The sequence below is a fragment of the Crinia signifera genome, chromosome 1, assembly GCF_055691185.1.
Source record: "Crinia signifera chromosome 1, ASM5569118v1, whole genome shotgun sequence".
Taxonomy (NCBI): domain Eukaryota; kingdom Metazoa; phylum Chordata; class Amphibia; order Anura; family Myobatrachidae; genus Crinia; species Crinia signifera.
The window spans coordinates 264,054,261-264,070,982 of NC_139217.1; the positions used below are offsets into that span (position 1 = coordinate 264,054,261).

Sequence of the window (16,722 nt, forward strand, 5' to 3'; positions counted from 1 at the left end):
CAAGGCGAACACGGTACCACCAATACTGAAGCTTAACTCCTAAACATTCCTGACTTAAATCTTACATAAGCGCATCACGTAAAGCATCGACACAATAAACAAATACCTAAACAGCTGGTGCACCAGTAGAGCCTACTAGCAATTAACCTGAGGTGACGTCACCCTTAAAGGAATTTAGTCCCGGACAACCTGTGCACAGGGGTTTGGAAAATATCTGTCCAGTGGAGCCGTCCGGTATTAGTAGTGAACTGTATTAGGCCTGCGCCTTCCTGCTGGGCCGTGGCACGTAGAGCAAGTGGCCCACTAACCTGGAGGTCCAGCAATCAATGTACAGCAGTACAGTACTTCAGTTAGGCCACAAGGTGGCGGTGGTTCCTAACTAAATGAGAGGGATAGCTAGTGGGGAAATGTGAGCTGGCTACGTCCTGCAGCTCTGCTTTAGGGATTCCCTCCTCTGTGTATGGGTAGGCTGTTTATCTGCGGAGTGCTCCCTGGGGCGGGCACAGGCGGGTAACCAGAGCGGAGGTCTCATGAGGTTAAAGTCTGTGCATAGGAGGGTAGTGGGGATGGCCGGCCAAGGGGAAATGTATCTGGGAGGCTGGGCTGGTAGCCAGTACCTGAGGCTGCTCTCTGCTGCGGGCTCCTGCCCGTCACGTGCTCCCACTCCTGGGCTCCATCCGCGTCGCTGGGGTCTCTGCAGTCACCTTCTTCTGGCCAGGGAGCTCATTAGTGTGGGCGCTGCAGCTGCAGCGTTGCCGCACTCAGTGGCTCTCCTGGTCCTCGGCTACACGGCAGGCTGGCAGGCACTCGGCGCCTACTCCCCTCCCATTCACATGCGCACTTGCCGACGCGGCTGTGACGTCTCACCCGGCTGCTGTCGCCCGCTGTCCGCGTCCCGGCTTCACTGGCTCACCTCAGTCTTCAGCCCGGTGGCTGTTCCTCTGAGCTACGCGCTGCTGGGGAAGGGGGAAACACATCGCACTTCCCAGCGTCTCCGGTCAATCTCGCCGCCCCGTGCTCTCCTTTTCTCCTCCTCTCCTCCTGCCTCAGCCAATCCCAGGGCACTCACTCTCCCCTGTCACTCAGGTATGGCGCGAAAGTCCCGGGGGAATATTAACCCTGTGTGTCCTGCGCTGAGGTGCGGGTTACTATTAACCCTTGGAGACCCTGAAGGGGTTTTGGGGGCACCACAATTACATATACTGTTGTATAGTGATATTGGTACTTCAGTAAGGGGTCTATTTATTAAGCAATGGTAACGCAAACCATTTTGCTCAAGAAAGGGGTTATCACTGTATTGTCTTTTGTTTTGTAGAATCTTAGGCCTGATTCAGATCTGATCATTGTTCTGTACGCTACACTCCTGTGCCACCAGCATAATATTTTTCAAATAACGGGGTTATTTTATTATTAATCCTTTGAATTTTTTTTTTGTCTCTGCCGTGTGTGTGTGTGTGTAAAGCTAGCCATACATCTTCCGATCAATTGTCAGATTGGGCTAGTTGGAACAAAAACCTGGTAGTATCTGAATGGCAGTTTGGCAGTTTTCCAGCATTTCAAATGAAATGGTCAACTGTCATTTGCTCTCATCCATTACCAGGATTTTGTTCCAACCAGCCCAATCTGACAATCGATCTGTATATGTATGGGAGGCTTAAGGGTACACTACACTCCTGTGCAGGCCGCATAATATTTTAAAAGAAAGGGGTTATTAATAATCGCTTTCATTTTTCTGTCTCTGCCGTGTATGTGTAATTTAGGGGTACACTACTCTCCTATCTTTAACCACTACTCCATGTAGAAAACTCATTCCTAGATGTTCTTGACTCATCGCTTGTGGAATGCCCTCTAAAATACACACATGTTTTCAATAGGATTCAAAACTAAAGAGTGAGGGGATCATTATGAAACTTTGATTCGTGCTCCTACAGTTATTTAATTGTTGAAGTTGTTGAATTCAGAGTTATTATATTGCTGAAAGGTCCACAAATGGCCAAGTTTCAGTTTTCTGCTAGGAGCTGACAATCTTAAAATCTCAATGAATATAGTGGAATTCATGATGCCATTAATTTTCACAAGACTCCCCTGAACCACTACCATTAAGCATCCCAATGACCACCATGATATTTGACAATGGCTATCGGGTGCTTTCCTTTGTATGCTGTCCTTTTTTATCTACAAACGCCATGGTGTAAATGTCCTGAAAGTAACAATTTTATCTAATCTGACCATGTCACACAATTGCATTTGTGGTTACAATGACATTTTTCGAAAGTTAAAGCACTATATTCTATATATTGCTATTAGGAAAGGCGTCTTTGGTGGAACTGTTCCAATAAGTTTCTGTTGCACCTTACAGTGGATTTTGACATTTTTAAACCCCAAGATTCAACTAAACTTCAGCACTGATTAATCTGTGATCTTCGGGATAGTCTTTACCTATCTTACTATTTTCTTTACTATACGTGGGGCAGTATGCTCATGTGTCATCTTCCTAGCAAATTGTAAAATTTCCATGCTTTTCTTGCATTTTTATAATCGTCCTGATTATACACAATGCTCATTTCAACCGACTACTAATTTTATTTAACTATTTATTAATTTATTGTGGGTCCATAACTTCTATTTCATATGATTTGCCAATTTTTGGTTTTAGCCATGTTTGTAGATGACAAAGGGATTTTATAAGTGTGTAACATACTTGCCAACTCTCCCTGAATGTCAATGAGACTTTCTGTATTAATAGCTATCTCCTTGACACCCTGAAGAGTCTAGCAAACTCCCTGTTCACACCTTACTCCCATAATGAAGCTGTTATATACATATATATAACAGGGTTGCCGACTTTTTAATGCTCCTCTCCGGGAGAAGCCGGGGGGGGGGGGGGGGGGGCTTGACGGTGACGTCATTAAGCCCCGCCCCCTACGGGAAATATTAGAAATTACTGATATCCATGGAGGGGGCAGGGCTAAAATGACGCGATTGTGCCATTTTAGCTCCGCCCCCTCCTCTGAGACCCGCGGATTGCAGCATTTACATGCCGCGATTCGGTGGGTTCAGGGGGGTCCCCCAGATTCCGGGAGGGTTGCCCACCCTTCCGGGGGGCCGGGAGGGGGACCCGATTTTCGGGAGACTCCCGGGAATTCCGGTAGGGTCGGCAACTCTGATATATAAACATTTAAATGGGATTATTTCCCTGCATTGGTGGATAAATACATTTTTAAATAATGTTTCCCATGGGCACTTTAAAGTACATATAGTACTGTGTTATACTTTTAGGCAGATGTGGAAAAAATCCTGCAAAGTAAAGGTGCATACTGTACACACTATATAGTAAAATTCAATAGAAAAGTTACTACATATCGCACAGTGTCTATGCAATGCTCATGCGCATCCCCACAAGGTCGGTATCGCAAGTAAAAATACTCTGTGCTGGCAGGACAATTTTGACTATATTGTAGACAATCATTACCTCGGTCACTAGCAGTGGCGGTTTTTACCTATAGGCTGCAGCCCCCCAGGTAAAATCCGCCACTCTCTCTGCCTAAAGTGAAGCCAGATGCAGTCTGTAAGACTGTTCTGGATTCACTGTGACTGTCAGTGACTTCCTATTGGAATTTCGACCTGCCATTCACTCAAGGCATCCCATTGGGAGGTGTTCCCTCCCTCTGGGATGCCTCTCTCTTCGCAAATGCGCAACAGCCCCCAAAATGGGTTATGCGCATGCACAGTATCACGGACCATACTGCGCATGCGCCGGAACCCGGGGACCCGATCAAGCCTCCAGGGGCGTCTGCAAAGGGCCAGCCCATGTGAAGTATGTATGAAGTTCCTGCACATGCGCTAGCCCTGTGCAGGGGGCTCGGGAGTGCACGTGGCCGGGGAGCATGGCGGTGGATGGGAGGAGCCGGGGAGCACAGCTGGACGTGGAGGGGGGGGGGAACGCATTGCGGCAGCCCCCCTCCTCTATACTGGTAAGAGCCCCCCCCCCCCTGTGTTTTAGTATAGTCAAAATTGGCCTAGTCAAATTCACACATATAATATAGTCAAAATCTGTGCTTCTAGGCAACGGGGAGATCAAGGGAAATCGGCCATACCCAAATTTGCGTGTATGCACCTTAATGCTTTCAAAAATAAAAGTAATAATAGTAAATATATTTTATGATACAGAAAAATGCTAAGTGAATGAACAGAAAATCTAATTTTTTGCCTTCAAAACAGCATCAGTTCTTCTTGGTACACTCGCACACAGATTTTGAAGGAACTCCACAGGGAGGTTGTTCCAAACATTTTGGAGAACTAACCACAGATCTATGGATCTAGGCATGCTTAAATCCTTCTGTCTCTACATGCAATCCAGGACAGACTTGATTATGTTCAGATCAGGGCTTTGTGGGGGCCATATCATCACTGCAAGACTCCTTGTTCTTCTTTATGCTGAAGGTCTCTTCCAGACAAAACAAGAACATAGGCAGGGTTCCCTCTAAGCTGTGCACGCGTGCGCGCGCACACAACTCGTCGAGCGTGCGCACAGACATTACAACAGAGCGCACAAAGCAGCAGTGGTCCCTTTTTGCAGTTGTGGACTCAATTAATGTGTATTTCACCCATTAACTACATTGTGTGCTGTGTTTTGAATGTTTAAATGTTTAATATCATTTTGAAGTAAAGTTAACAGAAATGCTGAGCGTCATTTTCCAGTTATATATGTGACGCACAAAAATTTTAATTTCCTTCCAAATTTGCACAGCCAAAATCTTATGCCGCACACAGCCTTCTTAAAATTAGAGGGAACATTGAACATAGGTCTTGCCATTCTTGGTGCAAATCAAGGAATTTACTTTTTTTTTTTTTTTTTTTTAAATAATTTTTATTAACGTTTTTTTCACATAAACATACAGTACATAATTTCCCCTCTTGTGGGTCATGTTCATATCTCGTTTTTAACATTTATCTCACAGAAGATCACAAATTTTCACATATATATATATACATATTTAGATATATATATATATTTTTTTTTCCCCTTATATATCTACTTCATATATGTATAGGGGAGAGGGCAGAGGAGATGTGCCCTATTATTTGTGCTTTAGTGTATGTGCTTATTTTACTTTTATCCTTTTCTATCGATGCCTCCTATGAGGTCTTAGTGTCTTGTATCCTGTGTGTGTACTTGTGTATGTAGTGTGTCGTGTATGGAGATATTACTTATCTCTCTTATTTCTATTTTTAGTGTTAGTGTCTCCCTCCCCCCCCCCTCCCCCGGTCCCCCCCCAAAAAAATAAAAAATTCTATACGTTAATATAAACATAAATACACCCAAACTTATTTTACTAGTTATATATCCTCCCTATTCCCTCCCTCTTCTTATGTTTCCCCATCTGTGTAAATGTGTATATATCTCCTCTCCTCTTTCTCCTCCTATATTTTTCGTTCTCCGAATTTTATCTCATTCGAATCTGTTAATCTGCTTATCTTTCTGTTTTACTCCTATTTTAAATATGATGACCCCCATTACATAAAATAACACATAAGGGTAGGGTAGACACAGACTAGGTTTCACATTGCCTTTTCTTCTCTTCCTCACGACTTATCAGAGTTTCTTCTTTTTTCTCTACTTGTACCTTGTTGTCTCTTTAAATTACTTATGGATCTTATCTCAACTCACTTATTTCTCTCTTGGGCCTTCTACCTATTATTCTCATATAACTTCGTAATATTTTCTCTTGATTCTTTTGGGAGATATTCAATATATAGTCCCCATTTTTTTTTAAACCTAATGATACCTGTCTCTATATCTGAAAGCGTTGCTCTTCTTTCCATATATATGATTTTTAAGATCATAGCTTCCAATTCCAATATTGATGGAGTAGATTTTTTTATCCAGTGATATAATATTAATTTATTTGCTACCCCTATTATTACTGTTAATGCCGGTAAGATTTTCCTTTTTTTGGGTCCTAGGTCCCATTCCTGTAAACAGAACAGGATACAAGCTTGTGGGCCTTTTCTAATTCTTAACCCAAACACTTTATTTATAAAATTTATTACCTTGTTCCAAAATTTTGCAATTCTTCCGCAACTCCAAAAATTATGGAAGAAGGATGCATTTGCTCTACTACACTTAATACATCTATCTGATTCTCCTAATATCATGTGGGCTCTTTGATCTGGGGATATATATGCCCTGGTTAATATTTTAAAGTATACCTCTTGTAACATTGCAGAGAATAAATACTTATATGTGTCTATACTATTTTTTGTCACTGATACCCACTCTATAATCTCTGGTATGTCTTCTTGCCACTTGCCTATTGCTCTTTTCCATTTTTTTGTTGCGTTAGTTATTTGTAATTCTTTATAGTATAAGGATAGATGGTATTTACCCGTACCCATTATATTTATCACCTTTTTTATAGGGTCTATGGCCTCTATATCCTCCATTGGCTCTTTTTGGGTCTGTATATAGTGTCGGGCTTGCAAATACATATAAAAATCCTCCTGTTCCAGGTTATATTTTTCTTTCATCTCTCCAAAGGACATCATTCTTCCCCCTGGGTCGAAGACATCTCTAATAGCCACAATTCCTTTTTCTTTCCATTTTAAGAATTTTCTGTTTTCTAGCCCTGGTATAAACTGTGGGTTGCCCCATATCGTATTAAAGTTTGAAGTTTTAAAGTTTCTTTTTATTTGTTTATTGGTTTTAACCCATGTATAATATGTATCCTTAAATAATATTGAATTAAACATATCTGCTGGTATCATTTTTTTGGGGGCATGAATTAATGCGGTCGGTGAGTACGGATGAAAGAACTCTGCCTCTAGTTCGTAGTTGATATATATTGATCTTCTCCAGAACCAGTCTATAATATATCTAAAGCCCACTGCTTTACAAAATTCCCCTACATCTGGCATATTTAGCCCCCCTTCTCGTCTAGGTAGTTGCATTTTATTATAAGCCACTCTGCTTTTACCTCCCGCCCATAGGAATGAGGAGAACGCACTATTTATTATTTTAGTATCTCCTTTGGTGATTTTTATTGGTAACATTTGTAAAATATATGTTAATTTTGGGAAAGCCATGCTTTTAACCACTGCAGCTCTCCCCATCAATGACAGTGGCAGGTTCATCCAATTTTTTAATAATTTCGTTATACTAGCTATCGCCGGTAAGATATTTATAGAATATATGTCCATCGTCCTCAGAGGTATACGAATACCCAAATACTTAAACGATTTGTTTACCATTGAAAACTGGTTCGCAGAGGGGTTGAGCTTTAAGGATGCAGCATCTCCAGATAGAACCATCATTTCCGATTTATTATAATTTACTTTATACCCTGCAAAGGAGCCAAAGTCTTCTATTACCTTTTTTATGCACGGGATCGAGCCTGGGGGGTCGGAGGCGAAGAGCAGCATGTCATCCGCAAACAATGCTAGCTTCGCCTCCGCCCCCCCCCACCCCAACCCCAACATAGCCCTCTGCTTCCCTCAGTGCAATCGCCAATGGCTCCAGTGCCAAAGCAAACAACAAAGGGGATAAAGGGCACCCCTGTCTCGTACCTCGTTCGATGTTGAATGGCGAGGACATATATCCATTTATCATAACCTGTGTTCTCGGCTTATTATATATCCTTGTTATTAGAGCAGTGAACCCCTCTGGCATTCCAAATTTCCTAAGTGTATCCGCTAGATGTTCCCATGTGACCATATCAAAAGCTTTCTCTGCATCCAGAGAAAGCACCACTTTTGTATCCTTATCAGGGTGTAACCTCACCCACTCCATTACTGTCAACAATTTTCTTATATTTATTACCGATTGGCGACCCCATATAAACCCTGATTGGTCCTCATGAATTATTGATGGCAGTATTTTTTTTAACCTATCTGAGATGATCTTTGTTAAAACTTTATAATCCGTATTTAATAAGGATATAGGTCTGTATGAACTTGGCTGCTCCAAGTCTCTCCCCTGCTTCGGTATTACTTTAATGGTAGCTGCATTAAAGTACAGAGGAAGTTCTCTACCTTCCAGTATACAATTATAGACCTTTGTCAGCTGCTTACCAATTACAGGTGCCATAATTCTGTAGTACTCGTTTGAGAACCCATCTGGTCCTGGTGTCTTGCCTGTTTTTAAATATTTTATAGTTTTCTGTACTTCCTCTACTGTAATTGGTAGCATTAAAAGTTCTGACTGAGCCTCCGATATCTGGGGTATTGATAGTTTTCTCCAGAACTCTTCTCTGATTTTAATATCTATTTTTGGTTTTGTATATAGCTGTGCATAATATTCTTTGAAGACCTGAGATATATTTTTATTATTATGGACCCTTATATTATCTATAGTTTTAATTGAAGTAATAACGGTATTGGGATATTTCCCCTTTAGCAAATTTGACAGCAGTCTGCTTGTTTTGTTCCCATATCTGTAAATCGCACTGTCTCTTTGAAAGGAGTATTTCCTTTCCAGGGTTCCTAATATATTGTCGAATATGGATTTCTTCGTAATATATATTGTTCTATTCTTCCCAGAGGGATTGCTTTTATAGTTCTGATATGACTCCGTCAGTGCTTCTTGGGCCTCTAGGTATGTACTTTCCATAGTTCTTTCCCTCCTTTTACAATATGCCATTATTTGTCCTCTGATTACTGTTTTGGCTGCTTGCCAAAACATCAGGGGATCTCCCTCTGCCATATCCAAATTATTCTGTGTGTATTCCTTCCAGATCTCCTCCAGTTTACTTTTAAACTGGGTTGAATTTGATAGATATGTCGGGAAGAACCACTGATGTGTCGGCCCCTTATCTGTCTTTTGTGCCATTCTAATCCAGCACACTGCATGATCTGATACTGACATAGGTTCTATATGTGTGTCTATTACTCTTGGAAACAACTGTTTTGAAATAAGGAGGTAATCCAATCTAGACAGCGTGCCATGCGCTGCCGAGAGGCACGTATACTCTCGCTCAGTGGGATAACATGCTCTCCAAGCATCCACCACTTGCAATTTCTGGGTTATCATTCCTATAGTCCCTCCTCCCTCTTTTCTCTTTGTTTTTGTTGTTATATTTTTATCTAGTGTTGGTGAGGCCACTAAGTTATAGTCTCCTCCCATTATTAGTGACTCCGTGGGGTAAGAATGTAACATATTCATTAGGGGGCCAAAAAATTCTCCCGATTTCGTATTTGGTGCATATATGTTGCATAGGGTGTATTGCATACCTCCCACCTTAACCTCTGCAATTATATACCTTCCTTGTGGATCTGAAGTTGTTGACTGTATTGTGAGGCCTAATGATTGTTTTACCAGTATCACCACTCCTCTGGCCTTAGATGTATAATATGCAGATGCTAATACTTTCCACTTGAACATGTTAAGTTTGAGAATCTCTGACGGTAGTAAGTGTGTTTCTTGTAGAAATACTACATCTAACTTCAATCTATTCAAATAGATCAATATTTTTTTCCGTTTTGCTGGGGTATTTATCCCTCCCACATTTAGTGTTCCTATTTTTAGGTTTGAATTCATTTTTCTCCCCTTATTCTTTTTATTTGACCATATACCTTATATGGGGCCACCACTAATTCCCAATAATTGTAATGGGTACTGTCTCTAGTGCTGGGATTTCCATTTTCGCTTTTTTGAGTTACATATATAGCAAGGGCCTCAATACTTCTCTTCTGGCGGAAAATCTGCCTCCTATGGGAGATACTACCTAAAAACAGGTTATGTTCCAGTGCGTCCATATATATTTCTTTCAATTGATATATTAATATCTCTCCCCCCTCCAAGGTTCCTACCTTTACTTAAGATACTCTTCTCCGACTTTAATTTATTAATTGGGCAATGAATTTTACACATAACACAAGACACGACACAGTAAGGACAAAGACAACCACATACAAAACATTGGGACACCCATCCATAGTTATTACATATGGACACAAATAAAACCCTTAATCTCGGTGGGCCCGATCCTTCCCCATCGAGACATTTCCTATTATTTTGAGCTTCCTTAGACATCTACCTCAATTTTACAATTGAGCTCAAAATATTTTGTAAACTTAAATATTGCAGCTTTGCTCCTAACAGTCCCCAGCTCTTTGTTAGTCTAATTCAAATAATAGCCCTTTTTTTTTTTTTTTTTTTTTAACCCATCCCTTCTTTGTAAAGCTTTCCGCTTATTTTTCGGCCTCTTACTTTACCCCTATCATTATGTCAACCCTCTTCCTCACAAAGGGTTTTCTATATTAAGAAAAAAATAAAAATAGAGAGAGGGCACAGAGGGACAACCCATATAAATAAATTATTTCCAAAGTCTTGCTCTTTTCTTTTGCGCCTCTCCTGTTAGGTCTCAAGGGGCTTCCGTTCCGGTTCTTGGCCTCTGTTTCTCCAAGGCTGTGACATTTTCCTTTAGGAATCTCTCCGCTTCGATCACACTGCTAAATTCTTTAATGGTTTCACCGGTGAACAGCCTTAACCTTGCTGGGTATATGAGCGCAAATTTCACATTGTCCTTATATAGTCTTGTACACAGAGGGGAAAACTCCCTACGTGCCCTTGTTACCTCTGCCGAGAAGTCCTGATATAGAAATATTTTCATTCCATTCCAAGTCAGATCTCTTATCCTCCTTGAAGCTGACCATATGGCTTCTTTATGCAAATAATTTAAACATTTAAATATAACCACTCTTGGTCTTCCGTTTGGAGGCTTCTGTAAGGGGCCTAATCTGTGGGCTCTCTCGATTATCATATCTTTACATTCTTCCGAGATCTTCAATATTTCAGGTAGGGTCTTCTGAATGAACTGAAACAGGTCAGGACCTTTTACACTTTCGTCAAGTCCTACTATTCGAAGATTTTTTCTCCTTGCTCTGTTCTCCATACTATCTATTTTGGTTTGCATTTGATTTATAGTATTTTGCATTGTATCTGTAGTTTGTTTTATGCTGGCCATGTCTGTAAATAGCTCTCCTACTCTTCCATCTGTCTCTCGTTGTCCCTTTGTTATTTGTTGTAATTCTTCTTTTAATTCTTGTACGGCTGTGGAAAATTTTGTTGCCTGCATCTCCATCAATGGCCCCATTGTTAGTTGGATAGCTTTAACAACTTCCTCATACGTTACTGGGGGGTCTTCCGATGAATGTTTATCAGCTCCCGTGGGTGCTGTGCCGATTGATTCTCTTGTAGTCGCCATCTTGGTCCCCCCTCCTTTCTTCTCTTTATTAATTCTCGGCATCTGTGGCGACAGATATCTGTCCATATAGTATAGTAATTTTCCGTGCTATGCAGATAATGTTTTAAATGATTATTCTCTTCTTTTTTTTTTTTTTTTTTTCCCGCTGCAGGGGAAGGGGCTCTTTTTTTTTTTTTTTTTTTTTTGTCGTGTATGTATATATTCTTTTTATTTATTTATTTTTATATATATATATATATATATATATATATATATATATATATATATATATTTTTTTTTATATATATATATTTTATTTTTTTTTTATTTTTTTATATCTATATTCCAAATCCTTCTTCCAACAGTGGTTTTTAGAGCGGTAGCTATTTACTTCAGTCTCGCTTCAACCATATGGGCCTTTTTATTTGTTTGTTTCTATATATATTTTTATCCCCAGCTCCTTAGTATATGTTCTTGTGAAATGGATCTCTTTTATTTTTTATTTATTTTTTTATTTTTCCCCAATATCTCAGCAGTTCTTTCCTGACTCTGCGTATACAATAGGCACAATTTCCAATGTCTCTTTTAGTAATGATAAAAAGCTTCTAGCAACCTTATATTGCGCTTTATGTCCCCCAATGTTCAGGTCTGTTTATACCTCTTTCTGTTTCATGTATGTAAGTCTCTCATTTATAATTGCGACAGGTTTTTCTTTACACTCACCCCCTCCTCGTGGTCCTGCTGTGTTCAGTCTTATATTGACCTGCAGCTTCTATGTTCCCAATTGTTCTCTCCACATATAAGCCTGGTCATCCAACTAAAAACAATGGGACCACCCTGGGGGAAAAAATCCTCTGTCTCTTCAATTTCAGCCTGCCGCAATTCCTAAACTTTCAGCCCTTGGTTTTTAATAGTAATTGCCGGTGGGGCGGTCTATGTACATCCACGGCTCTTGTCCTGCTTCCCGTTCTCCTCTCGCCGTCGTCAGCTTATTTCCAGAGCCCCACTATCGTGTGTCTCAATCCGGTGTTTACCCCTTCCTCAATCCGCAAGGTCACAGGCAGCGGCCTCCGATTCCGAGGTTTAGGGTTTTGGGGGCACCTATATATTTTTTGTCCTTTGCGAGGTTTCTCTTGTGCCACTCCTCGCTTTTCTTTCTCCCGTTGTCCCCACACCTCAACCCGCAAAGCTGCAGAAGGCAGCCTCCGGCTCCGAGGTCTGGGGTGTCTACGGGTTTTTGCGTGACTCCCACCTCTTCTCTACTTCTCTTACTAACCGCCTGCCGCCCGGATCACCAATCCCCGAGTTGCAGGTCTCCGGGTCTTATTGCTCTATGTCTTAAGCAGGCTCCGGGTTGCCGCTCGTCCTCCGTTTCTCCCGTTGTCGGCCGCTATGTGCTTTTTATCCCCAGACCTCAACCCGCGAAGCTGCAGGAGGCAGCCCCCGGCTCCGAGGTCTGGGACGTCTGAAGCTTTTTGCGTTGGCTCCCGCCTCTTCCTCCTCTCTTACCGGCCGCCCCGAGTCACAGACCTGAAGCGGGCGGTCTCTAAGTCGCTCTGTGTCTTGAGCGGGCTCCGGTCTACGGCTCGTCCTCCTCTCCCCTTTATCGCCGGCTGTCCTTGTTCTTATCGCCCGGCTTCAACCTGCAAAGCTGCCAAAGGCAGCCTCCGGCTCCGAAGTCTAGGGCACCTAGGTGTCTCTTTGAGAGGGCTCTCACTTGCCGCCGCCTCGAGCTCCGTTACCGGCTCTCCACCGTCACCTTTTGTAAGAGGCTCCTTCCAATTTTTTCTCTTGGGTTCCAGAGGATCTACGCATCTGTTTGTTCAGTACGGGTAGGCTTTTTCCATTTTTCGGGCTTGTTTTAAATCTCCATTAGAGCCGGGCTGTAACGGAGCTCTGCTGCCTCCGTCTCCTCACATGGGAGGCGTGACCGGAAGCTCTAGGAATTTACTTTTTTAATTCTAATGTTACATGTGATTTTGCCTATACAATATACAGAATGAATGAGATTTAACTTACTTGTGTATGATGTGATATTGGGCCAGATGCACTAAGCTTCAAAAAGTGATAAAATTGACAGTGATAAATCACCAGCCAACCAGTTCCAACTGTAACTGCCATCTCACAGGCTGGGTTTGAAAAATGCCATGTAGGAGCTGAATGGTTGGTTGTGTATCACTTTACATTTGATCACCTTTTAAGGCATAGTGCATCTGGCCCATTGTGTGACTCAGCAGAGACATTAGGCATGTGCGGTTAGTACAGTACTAATGATGTTATTGTGTTTATGTCCTACAGACACTACAGATGGGAATTTACCATTTTTCAGGACTGTTTGTCCTCCTCTGTGTTGGTTTCTGTGGCTCAATCCTCACCTCATTGGTTGAAAGAGCCGTCTACTATCTAGTTCTGCCTCGAATCAGAAGGCGTCGCAGATTCAAATACTGGTTACATATTAGTCAGGTAAGCGGTTATTTTTTCTAATACAGTAATATTGCCTCTTATTAAAAAAATAAACAAAATAATCAGATGTTTATGAATCTAATAGAAATGTATCACAAACTGGAAAAATGTTGCAACGGATAGTGTATTAATTATCCTTACGGTCATACATTTTATTCATGATATGCACTTTTAAAATAGATAGCTGTAAGAATTTAAATATGTTTTGTAACAAAACTTTTAGAAGTACAGAGCTATGTTGGGTGGACACAATTTTTCACAAATCTAAAGTATTTTAAGAACTTTTCTACAATTTTTTCATTTATATTTCAGAATAAAGTATACTTTAAACTAAGGGCCTAATTCAGGTTGGATCGTTTATGCTAAGCTGCTCACAGTTGCTTAGCATATGCAATCCTCAGCAATGCAAATGCATTTGTGATTACTAAAAACTGCATGACCGATGGTCATGATGTTCATCTGCGACTGCAGCCTAAGTAAGTTTGACTTTACTCAGACTTGAAGTCGCAGGGGACCTTGCAAGCTCAAGTAAACTGCGTTCACGATGCAGTCCTTGGCCTCTCCGCATCCCTATTTTCCAGATGCTAGCTACCCCTATCAATCAGGCAGAGATGTTTGCATTTCTGCTCTGCAACTGCAGGACCCGTTCCACATTAGCGCAGAAAGGGTCCTGGGCATGTGAAGTTTCCCAACAATCGGGGAACTGCGCAAAGTTTCCCATAAGCAATCCATGCAGAATTAGGCCCCATGTCTGCTTTTTATTTGACAAATATTTTGACCATTTTAGGACACATTAATTTTCACCCATAAATAAATGTGTCTATGCAAGATTACTATTAATAGAAATGATAATCCATCCTCCTCACTTGTGGCCTGTATGCCCTAAAAAGCTTTAATTAGAAGCCACCAAATACATCCTCACCGTAGAAGCTACTCATACAGTATAAACTATAGGCACATAGCTTAGGCACAGAATGCATGCATTATGTCATATTGTGAAGGTTGTGGTGTCTAATTATATTTCATTGGAGAACAGATTTCTTTCCTGAATATTATTATTCATGATCAGAATTTGTCTGAAGCCTGTTAGTAGTGGAAGAAAAATTAAATGAGTTGGTAAATCAACACCCTCTCTGCCAGTGGCGGATCCAGGGGGTGGCACCATAACTGGAGGGTTATGTTTATATACAAGTGGGAGAAAGGACCTGTCATGACAGGGCAGAACAGGGGGAGGAGCAAGGTTGAAGGAAGCCGAAACGGACCCCCACGGGCTCCCTTCGCTCACCAATAAGAAAGAATAAAATTGCAAGCACTTTAGGGTTTATTTACGAAGATGGGAGTTCTGTTTCAGATGGAATATTATTCTGGGGAACCAATCAGATTATATTATCTTCAACAAGGTGCTAAATACACCTCGTCTTAAATAGAAGTTCCATATTAGTATTAGGTGTGCCGCAGCCAGCGACTGCACCTTTAAACACTTTCACTGGTGACTTTGTAGCTACAGAAACTCTGAGCAGCCATATATGTGCTGGATAGTTCCCCTGGGATTAGCAGCACTTACTACATTGGGTACCATGCGCAGTGTGTAATGGCTATGCTGATTCCAGGTGCTCCATGGCGCAAAATGTAGACATCACTCCTGATCCCTGGGGGGAACCACCCAGCACATACATTACATTTATTATTTATTTATTAACAGTTTCTTATATAGCGCAGCATATTTCGTTGTGCTTTACAATAGGAGACAGCTATACAACAAACTGGGTATTTACAGTCAAAGGTATGAAGGTGCTGCTCGCAAGTTTACAATACATGATAACATGTATGTTTATATCTGCTACGTGGTCTACCCTCTGCACTACATACTTGGTGCCACAGGGGTTGTAGCCGCAGCTGATAGTAGTAATTCACATAATGAAGAAATGTTACTAATAGTTGTCTATTAAAAAACATGAGCTTCTTTTGTATGATGTTCCCTCACATATGGCAACTTAATCTGATCTCTATACCACTGGTGTATTTTTTTTTATCTTTCCTGTCTATTCTCATCCATTCTTCATCATTCTATCCTCAGCTAAAGGCTGTAATACAGGCATGTCCAAACTGTGGCCCTCCAGCTGTTGTGGAACTACACATTCCAGCATGCCTTGCCATAGTTTTAGCATTCCTTAATAGCAAAACTGTGGCAAGGCATGATGGAACTTGTAGTTTCACAACAGCTGGAGGGCCATAGTTTGGACATGCTCGCTGTAATATTTCCCATTGTTTATATTTAATATTGATATTATTATTTACAGAAAATTCATCGGGCTTTGAACATGATGAGCGAAAATGAAGATGAAGTTGTGAAGCCCCAAAAACCAGACAAACGGTAGGCTGGACTGTACGGTCTTTATACCATACACAAGGTTTAAATGCCAAAAATCTGTAATACGTCCCAACCCATCAAGGTCACATTCTTTTTCTAGTAAGAAGAAAAAACCACATGGGATTGTTGTGGGTATGTATCTGTGAAAGCGCAGGAAATTTACATATGCCACTAACCGGCGCTCTGGGACTGAAAACACACACACAGAGTGGAACTTACTTAAAAAAACAGCCTCTCTACAAAAATATGCTAGTTTAACTAATACTAACAACCTGTCCCTACTAGAACACGATAATAAACTAGGCTGATTGTAAATGCTAACAGTCTAAACCAGTGGTAGCCAACACCAGTCCTTGAGAGCTACCAACAGTTCACATTTTCCGCTGTCTTCTGCCTCTTCTGCTGCTTTTGGCACCACCGCCGCCTCTTCCACTGCTGAGCTTCTTCAGGAGCTCTTCCTCGCTCTCTCGCCGCTGCCGAACTAAGCTCATGGTCTTTTGAACTCGCACCATTCAAAAGACCGAAAGCCTAATGGAGAAAATTGAATCCTCTTGGATGCAAGTTCATTTAAAGTGGGGACCAGCTCCCGCCGCCGCCACTGACAAATTCACCTCTGTGAAGGGGTCCCGCCCAGAGGAAAACAGAGGTAAGCGTCTTCTACCTCCTCCGGCGACCCCTGATTGGCTCGACGCAGCCTCTCCCGAT

General features: G+C 41.5%; 1 protein-coding gene across 1 annotated transcript in view; it reads left to right on the top strand.

The window, feature by feature from the left end:
* GRIN3B (glutamate ionotropic receptor NMDA type subunit 3B) overlaps positions 1-16,722 on the top strand; it is a 35,068-nt gene that overhangs the window by 15,050 nt on the left and 3,296 nt on the right. The window contains exons 7-8 of the mRNA XM_083182251.1: positions 13,482-13,646; positions 15,947-16,020. Of these exons, the coding sequence (XP_083038377.1) occupies positions 13,482-13,646; positions 15,947-16,020 (239 nt within the window). The remainder of the gene's footprint in view (positions 1-13,481; positions 13,647-15,946; positions 16,021-16,722) is intronic.